We start from the raw sequence: 10,608 nt of genomic DNA, 5'->3' as shown, positions 1-10,608 counted from the left end.
TTTGTGCCTCTGGTGCGCAGGGGAGCATGTGCCACGTGATTTCTGTGGTCAGAGCTGTGGCTAAGGGCTTGAGGTGTGGTGTGATGTGATGGTGGTTTGGGTGGCTTGGTGCAGAAATCATGGGACTCCTTGAATATCTCTGTTTAAAACATGTTTTGTGCCACTGGTGCGCCAGGGAGCATGTGCTGTGTGATTGCTGTGGTCAGAGCTGTGGCTCAGGGTTTGAGGGGTGATGTGATGGTGGTTTGGGTGGCTTGGTGCAGAAATCATGGGACTCCTTGAATATCCCTGTTTTAACCATGTTTTGCACCACTGGTGCGCCAGGGAGCATGTGATGCATGATTGTTTTGGTCACATATGTGTGTGAGGGCTTGAGGTGTGATGTGATGGTGGTTTTGTTAGCACTGAAAGTAAAATCGCATTTAATCACATTTAGTCATATTTAGTGGCATTTATTACTCACTTATATTCAATAATTATGATATGCTTATTCCTATGTTATACTACCTATTTTGAGTTGCTCATTGTGGAAAGGCCTTCGGCTCTCAACTTGAGCTGGATGGCGGAGAGCTAGACAACATGGATGTCTACACTTTCTGCTGATTCAGCAGACTCTAAAGGCATAGGTAAAACTTAGCCTAAAAGAAGCCCCTAACACATAACAAAAGGAGGCCTTTAAGGGTACACCAGCCAAAGCGTTCAGCAGTAAATCCTCCTGACTGAACCAAGGTCGGAGACAGAGAGTTAAGTTAAAGGGGACACATATTATTAGTTAGGAATACACTTGTCTCTCTCAGTGCATTCCTCCTGTCAGATTCTGTGTTTTGCCATCCATCTAAACGGGTGAAGGCAGGGGCACTGAGATGGTGCCGAGGATTGAGAAGCTTCGGGAGAAAGTTGTTTTAATAAAGTGGAAAATTGTTTAAGGATTGTACTGTAATTGACCCTGAGGTGTCAAGAATTCTGTGATGTATCGGAATTTAATGACTTAGCATGTTATACTTTTCTATAAAAGGGACGGTCCCCAAAGCCGAAGTTGAGTCTCTCCTCCCAGGGTGCTATTGCAACCTGTTCCTTTCTAATAAACTTACTAACTTCTTGAAATCATTTTCTTTGTCTCTTTGATTCTCTAAATCTGAATTGGGTAACTTATCCTGTTCCCTCTATCTGGGGTAACAGTTTGGGGGTGGCTTGGTGCAGAAATCATGGTCATCCTCAAGGATCCCTGTGGATTCTCATTTTACATTTTTCCGTAAATGGTCTATTTGTATTAAGGAGCTCAATCCCCGTGACCATTTTCTTCCATATTTTTACAATGTCACTCTGAGCAATGCCTGGTAAATTGAATTCTTCAGTCACTGTCAAGGAGGGGAACTTTCCCTTTTGTTCAATTGACTTCCCCTCTCCAGGTCTAGCCCTGTTTTCCATGATAAACAGGACTGCTGTCATAAGGCAGCCTGCCTGCGGATCCTGCACGGAGCGAAACTCTTCACTGCTGGGTCTGGCATTTTCCCGCCTTTTTTGAAAGCTCCCCTTTCTGGACAGATAAGCCCCTCCCCTCAGGTCCCCTCAGCTCTACAGCAATTCTGTGAAGTAAATTATATTTTTACTGTAAAAAATCTTTAAAAATCATTTTTTTCTGTGTTTCAAGATTGGTCCCACCCTCTTTTCATGGCATATTGTTACCGCGAATTGCCAGGTAACAATAAGTGATTTCAGCTCAGCAACTTAATGAGGCACAGGAAGCCGGCGTTTCTTCAAAGCAGGAAGGATTTTATTGCAAGTGATCTCTTGGCACAGCTCAGCAGAAAGGGACCCCACATGGCTGTGTCTCAGCCCCTTTATACATTTCCCAGTAACCCAGAAAAGGGGTGTAGGGCAGTCCCACCCCCACAGTGCAAAACCCAGGAAGGGGGCGGTCTCCTTCCATCTAATACAGAGAAAAATCCTAGAACGCCAAAGGGAGAAAACAGTCCCTTTGCACATGCTGATGAGATCAAATCCCAGAAGAAAAGCTAGCACCTTCTTGCCTGAGGTGGTTCCTTGGGAGTGTTAGACAGAGACAAGTTCAAATCAACCAATGAATTCTTGGATCCTGAAAGTAAGGATGTGAACAGTCCAATGAGCTTCTGGATCCTGAGAGTAAAACTTCAAACCGTCCAATAGCAAATCAGGGTGACATCCTTTGTTAGTCAAAAGGCCCTTTTGTTGGTGAAGATGGGATTACCTGGGTGTTGGTCCAAACTAAATTCCAGGAGTAACTTCCTTGTCCCTTAATATCAGACCTTAACTGGCTATTGCTTCTATTCTCAGACACAAATTTCAAAAATAACATTTCTAACTTAAACATTAGGAAAACCTTAAAGGATAAACACGCATACTTATACTTATAGGCAGGACTGTACATCTACCTACTGGCAGGGCTCGCTTAAAACTAATAGAACCTTATTAAACTAACATCCTAAACTGCAGGCACATCATAAATTCAACTTAAAAGGGGCTTTTATTACATCCTAGAAAGGCATAAACAAGAGGGAAACCATATAGCATTGGCACAATCATGCATATACATTCTTTGTGAACCTTATGAAGGCTTCTGAACCACACAAGTCTCCGTGTCCAGGCATGGAGCCAGTGTAGCTAGGCAACCTGACTTCAGGAAAATATTTTGTTTATTTTCCCATCGGTAACAATATTTTCACACAGTTTTATTTCTGCTGCATTAAAGTATATCTCTGCCTGTTTGCTGTTGGATACATTTTTAGTTTGATACAAGATTACCAAATCTATTTTGTCTGTTTTTATCAATGAGCTCAATACCCTGCCCATTTACCCCCCCCATTTTAAAAATGTCAATTTTATCAGTGCCTGATCAATTGAATTTAGAAAAGGTGTTTCCTCTCTACTTGACAGTGACTTTAAAAAATGGCCTCCCTCTTTTGTGGGTGGTTTGTGAACATATTTGGTATATAATTCATTCTCCTCACCACCTTTTCAATGAGTTCATGTTATGAATTTTTCAAATTGTCCTGTGATTCTGCTTTACAATGCAGGCAAGGCTGTGGTCCCGGGGGTGGTGGTGGTGTTCTCTCTCACACACACCAGAATTTCTATTTCTCCTCTCATGTTAATCTAACTTTTTTTTATAAATCCCACTTTTCTTCCAAGGAATTCTGGGTAGAACAGATGGTTTTCCCTTTTTCCATTTTATCCTCACAACCCCTACCTCACAGGAGCTGGGTTAAACCAATATTTAATTGGTTTTAAATCTTTATATTGGGATTTATATTTTAAAGTTTGTTGAATGTTTTAAGTTGTAGCCCTCCCTGAGCCCTTCGGGGATAAGGTGGGATAGAAATCCAATAAAATAAAATAAAGGGAGAGTGAACAGCCAAGGTCACCCAGTAAATTTCATGATGGAGTGGGAATTTGAACCCAGCTCTCCTCAGCCTCTCTGTTACTGTAACTGCAAAGGCTGTGGTGGATTGTATCATTCAACCATGACATTGTTCTTCATCCATTCCATTCCCTTTCCTTCTAGCCTTTCATGCAGTTATTATCTTTTGCAAAGATGGCTTTTGAGGTGTCAGCCAGACTGAAAAACAGGCCCAGGTCTCCACAGCCTTTTTAGGCCGCAGCCATGTTTGCAATTCTGACCCTGAGGGGAAGGGGGTGCAGCCCCAAAATGACTGCTGTCAAAAAATTGCTTCCATGAATTGCTTCCCCACCCACCACAAAATGTCAGCCAGGAAATGACTTCTGTGTTTTAGGCAGATGCTCTGTTTAACAAGGTATCTTTGAAAAGGAACAATATTGTTTTAATAACGTTTGCTGGCAGACATACAGCAAAGCTTCCAGTCACACCACAAAGGTCTTTGAGCTATGAGGGGGGCAGTGACCAAAGCAGCTTTTAAAAGCCAATCAGAAGCCAAGCTGGGCTGAAGCCCCGCCCACTTCCTAAAAACTGTGAATGTTTATCACAGAAAAGACCTGTCCCTGGTCTTCCACCAGTTAAAATTCAAAAAATGCTATAGAATCAGTAGCAACAATAAAGGCACCCAACAATTTTATTTTTGTTCCTATAGTTTACTCATGTTAGAACCACACAGAAAAACTACGCAGAACAGTTTGCTTCGGAATCCATCGGGCACTAAGGCTGGGTCATCCCAAAAATAACCTGCAGACATGTACCCTTGGTATCTTTCCAGAGGGGACTCACACAGTCAGGGATGATGTTTAGCGAGGACTGCAGAAGCATTCCCCCGCCTAACATTTGTAATTATTCTGCAAAAAGCATCTTTGTTTCAAGTTATTGTGGTATAAAAAGTAACAACAACAACAAAAGTACTTGGGGGGGGTGTTTTAGTGAAGCCTTTGAACCTGGCTGTGAAATACCTTTGCCAAGCAAATCCCTAGACAACTGACACCCCAATTGGTGCTCCTGTGCATGATTGCTTTTATGGCTGAGATGGCATTCAAGAAAAAGCAGAAGACAGCTACTCATCTGCTTTTCTCCTGGGCAATACTGGAATGAAATGCGTGACTTTCAAGAACCATGAAAATACTAACCAAGACTGACCCTGCTTGATTTCTAAATTCTGACAAGATTAGGTTAGCCTGGCCCCTTCCGCACACGCAAAATAATGCATTTTCAAACCACTTTCACAACTGTTTGCAAGTGGATTTTGCCATTCCGCACAGCTTCAAAGAGCAATGAAAGCAGTTTGAAAGTGCATTATTCTGCATGTGCGGAATTAGCCCTGGACTATCCAGGTCAAAATGGTCCCCAAACACTTGTCACACTGCTGTTTTCTACACTTTTCCTTATACTTTTGTTCACTAAACCTTCCCTCTTCAGCCCTATCCCTGTTTTCCATGATAAACAGGACTGCTTTCATAAGGCAGCTTCCCTGCATGGTTAAGCGGCGTGAGTGAAAAGCTTCACCGCTGGGTCTGGCGTTTTCCCGCCCTTTTTGCAAAGCTCCCCTTTCTGCATAGATAAGCCCCGCCCCCAGGTCCCCTCAACAGCAATTCACAGCAATTTTACTGTAATATTTTTTAAAAAACACCTCACACACAGGCTCCATGTCCCATTTTTTTACAAAATCCTTCTATTTCACTCCAGTTTTAATTTTTGCAACATCTGTTCCAAATGTTTCGTGCCATGGCTTATTTTGGGGTCATAACAGCAATTTGTGCTTTGTTTCCCCAATATAGGGAGCTCTCAAATCTTTTTTTTTGCTTTTTTTGTTGTTCCTGCCTCTTTTCATGGCATATTTTCACAATGCTTTCCTTCCTTCATATATCTTTGCCTGTTTGCTGCTAGTTTGATATAAGATTTGCAAATGTATTGTAAACAGTCTATTTGTATTAAGGAGCTCAATCCCCCTGACTCTCCGAAGGAGGCTGAGAGGACCCAAGCCACACGGAGCCGCAGTGCAAGGACGAAAAAGCTCCGGAGCACGGGTTGCAGACCCCTGTTCTATGGGAATGTCAACTCAATGCGTGGCAGCTGTGAAAAAGGCAAACTCTATGCTGGGGATAATTAGGAAAGGGATTGATAATAAAACTGCAAAGATTGTTGTAGAGGATGAGTGACCTACTCTCCTCAAACGTGGGTCAGGATTTTGAACATTCACACAGCTCAAATGGAAAAAAAAGGACTGTTTCTTTAAAACAAGTTCTTAAAGTTTATTGAACTCAGCTCCATTCAACAAACGATAGTCAGATGGCATACTATGCATACAATCAATTGAATAAAAGCAAACAGAGACAAAATCACTGAACCTACTAAAATCAAAATGTAAAATTTCTCCATTGCTTAGCAGGTAAAAGAAAAGGTGAAGCAGCTCTCATACTTCAATAGACAGCCTCTAGCCAGCGTGAGGTAGCATTGCATATTAGGAGTGAAAAGGGAGGGGGGAAGCAAGGAAAAAAAGTTGCCTTTGTTACACTATGGAAAAGCAGATATAGGGGAATTGCATATCAGGTGGCCCTAGTGGGCCAATCACAATTCAGTGCCAATTAACTAAAGCAGGTGATGTAAGTCTTCATTCTTATCAGGTGTTGTGGCTGAAAGTTTATTGAAGTTCGAACCGTTAGCAAAACTTCGTGCAGCTGGGCCGAGACCTTCAATTAACCGTTACTCAGTACCAGGATGGGAAAGCTAGTGGGAAGCCAAAGATAGGCAATTATTTTCAGGACGTAATCTTTGGATGCACAACAAAGGAGCAGTGAAGTTGAACTACTCTAAAGTTCATCATCAACGGTTACTGTTAGAAACTACAGACAAAATGGCTACGGTTAAGCTAACATAGGCACTCTCTCTACACGCCCTTCCTAAACTGAAATTTTCGGGTATAATTCGAAAATTACAGTCAAACAGCAGATACAAATGTACAAAATGCAACTATACAAAAATTTTTACAGTACATTTACAATAGCAGCGTAAGGTGCACCATGAATGGCATGTAAATTCTTTCACTTTAATGACAACGACTTAAAGCATCGGCAATAACATTGTCTTTGCCCTTGACATGCTTTATATCAAATTCATAATCTTGCAGAGCCAAAGACCACCTTAAAATGCATGCATTGTTATTTTTCATCTTATTTAAGAACGCTAAAGGATTGTGGTCTGACCGCACTGTGAACTTAGAACCTATTAAATAGGGATGCAGTTTTTTCACTGCCTACACGATGGCCAAACATTCCTTTTCAATAGTAGAGAAAGCACACTCTCGAGGTAGTAGTTTCCTACTGAGGAAGATGACCGGATGTATCTGTGAATCATCACCCTTCTGAACTAGGGTGGCTCCAAGGCCTCTCTCCGAAGCATCCGTGTAGATTTCAAAAGGCTTATCAAAGTTAGGAGCGACTAACATCGGGGCACATGCAATAGCCGCTTTCACCCCATCAAAAGCCCGTTGACATTTGTCACTCCAAATAATTTTTAAAGGAGCTTTCTTTTTGCATAAGTCTGTTAAAGGAGCAGCAATCTCGCTCAGCTTAGGTATGAACCGTCTATAAAATCCGACTAACCCCAAAAAGGATTGAACGTCCTTTTTTGTAGTGGGTGTGGGCCAATTCTTTATACTCGCAACCTTGGCTTCTAGAGGCTTGATTTGACCGTTACCAACATTATGACCCAGATACACAACTTCTTTCCACCCAAACTGACATTTGTCAGGTCTTAAAGTTAACCCGGCCTCACGAATTTTGTGTAAGACCACCTGAATGTGTTCCAAATGAGAATCCCATGAATCAGACATAATGGCAATATCATCTTGATACCCGAAAGCGTAATCTAAGCCAACAAGAATTCTATCAACTAACCGTTGGAAAGTTTTTGAGGCTCCATTCAGCCCAAAAGGCATTCTTTTAAACTGGAAATGACCAGCGTGACACACAAAAGCCGTTTTCTCAGAAGCTTCATCAGTTAAAGGAATCTGCCAATATCCTTTTGAACAATCTAAAGTACTGATGTATTTTGCACTAGCCAATCTTTCCACGAGATGTTCTAAACAAGGGGTGGGGTAAGGGTCAAGCTCTGTCACGCTGTTGACTTTTCTGAAATCGACACAAAGCCTGAATTCAGGGGGGTCACCTTCAGATACTTGCTTCTTTTTTACCAACACAATGGGTGCTCCCCACGCACTCTGGCTGGGTTCAATAACACCCCACTTCAACATCTGCTTAATTTCCTTCTCCACAACCTGCTTCATGTGGTTATTCAAGGGATAAGGAGTGGTCTTAATAGGTGCTACTCCCCCGGTATCAATGTGATGTGAAATCAAATGGGTTAAACCGGGGCGCTCGGTGAACAATGAATCAAACTCCTGCAATAGGGATCTCACTTGATTACGTCGTTCAGTAGACAAACTGTCAGAGATTTGAACCTTACTGACATCAGTCTTTTCATCAAAACACCATTCTGAAAATTCCCCAGCATCTGAACTAACCTGCACGGGGAAAGTCACAGCAGTTCTTTCCCAATAAGGCTTCAACCTATTTGCATGCACTGTGCGATGTATCTCTTCTACCTGAATCACATAATTATCATTGGGCAGCACTGCGGTTACAACATAAGGTCCCCGCCAAACAACTTCCAATTTGACCGGACTGTCAACTGACAACAATAATACCTTGTCACCCATTTCAAAAGTGCGAGGTCTGGCTTTTGCATCAAAATAAGCCTTCTGCCTTTTTTGCGCCTGCTTCAAATTATCTGCAGCTACTAACCTGACCTCCTGTAGTGTTCGTTGAAGGTCACAAAAATAGCTATTCACATCCTTGGGACAAGACTCATCAGTTATGCCTTCCCAGTTCGCTCTAGCCAGACTCAAGGGTCCTCTAACATCTCTGCCAAACAACAACTGATTTGGGCTAAATCCTAAGCTCTCTTGAACTGAATCCCGAAGGGCAAAAGTCAGGTAAGGAATGGCCTGATCCCAAGAGTTGGAATGAGCGATCACATAAGACTTCAACAACCTACCAAAGCTTTGGACATATCTCTCCACCAATCCATTTGATTGGGGGTTATAGGCAACTACTGGGGCATGCTGGACCTCAGCTAACTCACAAAACTTTTGAATCACTTGAGACATCAAGTTTGGGGCTTGATCTGTGGTTAACACCTTCATTATCCCATATGTGGATATGAATTCCATCAAAGCCTTTGCAATAGACAACGAGGTTATGTTTCTCAAACAGAAAGCACAAGGAAATCTTGTGGCATGATCAACCATGACCATTATATATCTCTTTCCTGAGCTACTTTTAGGCAAAGGGCCTAAGATATCCAAACTGACCCGCTCAAACGGCTCACTGATCACTGGGTAAGGTCTTAATTCACATCGGGTCTTATCAGTGGCATGACCGACTCGTTGACAGACATCACACGTTCGACAAAAATCTTTCACTGCTCTAGTCAAACCAGGCCAAAAAAATTGCTTCTGAGCTCTAGCCATGGTCCTTTTTACGCCTAAGTGACCAGATAACGGCACACTATGAGCTAACTCCAAGATTTCCTCCCGATATTTCTTTGGCACCACTAATTGCGAAGTAAATTCCCCTTCCTCTGAATAATCTGGCAACCAACGTTCTCTATACAACAAGCCATTATGCCATACAAATCTTTCAGGGTTCTCCTTTGACACATTCTCAAAGTTATTAGTGGCCTTATCACGCAACTCTTTTAAGGTAGAGCAAGATTTTTGTTCATTCCTAAACTGTTCAGAAACTGCATGAGTTATTGCACATTCAGATTCAGGGTGAACTGTGTCAGCCTCCGTTGCTGGGGAAACTAAATTAGGAGCGTCATTATGCTCCCTCTCTTCCCTTCATAAATTCAACTCTTTCGGAACAGCCTTAACCGTCCGTTTTGCCCCAGCAGTTTGAGACTTTTCACCCTTACTCCCTGACTCTTTAAAAGGAGTCTCCTTCTTCAGTCCATTTTTTTGTTCCTTTTTTATCACTGGCAAGTTCTCTGTTCCTTGCCTTTGATCTGGTAACTACAGCCTTCATTTGACTGGATTGAAAGAGTAAGTCTGCCCCTACTATGAAGGGCGTTTCAGATGTATCATGCACAATCACATACATATTTCGTTTTACTCTAGGGGTTTGAACATATAACATGGCTAGGTCTAAATACATAGAAGGACCTTCATAGGGAGTCACTTGAATTTTTCCTACTAATTTATGATCTATTTGCTCCAACAATTTTCTATTAATGGAGCTTATATCGGCACCAGTATCAACAGATCCTTCCACCCAAAGTTTACCCCCAAGCAAAACTTTCATGGCTCGGAAAGCCCCCACCCACTGCCTCTGATCTTTAGAAATAACCCAGTCTATGTCAACAAGTTGTAATTTTCCCATTCTCACCATCGGGTTTAAATCAGTAGGATGAGTCGCTCTCTCACCGTCAGCACGTCTCCGAGCTAACAGTTCAGGGTCAGGCCACGGTTTCTTAGAATGCTTGATCATAGCAGTGACTGGCTCTTCTTCCTCACTGGAATGCACAGAGCTGCTAGGCGATCCGCTGCTTTCTTCCCAATTTTCAGTGTGCATGAGGACTCGATCACCTCCTACTATCTGGACTTTGGCTTCTTTTTTCGACTCCATACACTGGCTTTTATAATGGCCCTTCTTTCCGCAGGTGAAACATATAACACTCTTGGGTGTAGAAGCTTCAGCTGGCTTGCCAAACTTTGCCGGAGTCTCCTTTCTTTGGAACGAAGCTTTAACTCCTTCCTTGCCACTCAAATCCATATCTCTGGGATTAGCTTTAAACGGCTCTTTCTTCCCAGTGAAAAAATTCAAGGCTTTTCTCTCTTTATTCTTAATGTTAGCCATTTGATCGGCAAAGGCAGTCAATTCTGATAAATCAAAAGTCTCTTTAGCTTGAACCATTGCCGAGATATCTCCGGGGAGGATTTGGAAAAATTGATCTCTAACGATCAGATGGCTGGCTTCTTCTAAGGTCTCCACATTCGCTGATCTAAACCATTGCTGAACTATAAGCTTCAGCCGAGCCATAAAGGCAACATAGGTTTCTTTACTTTTAGGGAAGGCTCTCCGCAGCTCTTCTCTCAGCTGACCTTTCCG

The 10,608-nt window shown here is 42.4% G+C and overlaps 1 protein-coding gene across 1 annotated transcript; it reads right to left on the bottom strand.

Annotated features, from left to right (window-relative positions):
- Positions 1 to 5,729: 5,729 nt before the first annotated feature.
- LOC125430505 lies at positions 5,730 to 10,608 on the bottom strand. The gene is made up of 2 exons (XM_048492463.1): positions 9,886 to 10,608; positions 5,730 to 6,166 (listed from the first exon to the last, which is right to left on the bottom strand). Exons 1-2 carry the CDS (start codon positions 10,537 to 10,539, stop codon positions 6,143 to 6,145), a joined length of 678 nt encoding a protein of 225 aa, XP_048348420.1. The 5' UTR covers positions 10,540 to 10,608; the 3' UTR covers positions 5,730 to 6,142.

This window comes from Sphaerodactylus townsendi, linkage group LG04 (assembly GCF_021028975.2).
Source record: "Sphaerodactylus townsendi isolate TG3544 linkage group LG04, MPM_Stown_v2.3, whole genome shotgun sequence".
In the NCBI taxonomy this organism is placed as follows: Eukaryota; Metazoa; Chordata; class Lepidosauria; order Squamata; family Sphaerodactylidae; genus Sphaerodactylus; species Sphaerodactylus townsendi.
Note: the sequence above shows the minus strand (reverse complement) of the source record. Positions and strands in the feature narration are given on the sequence as shown.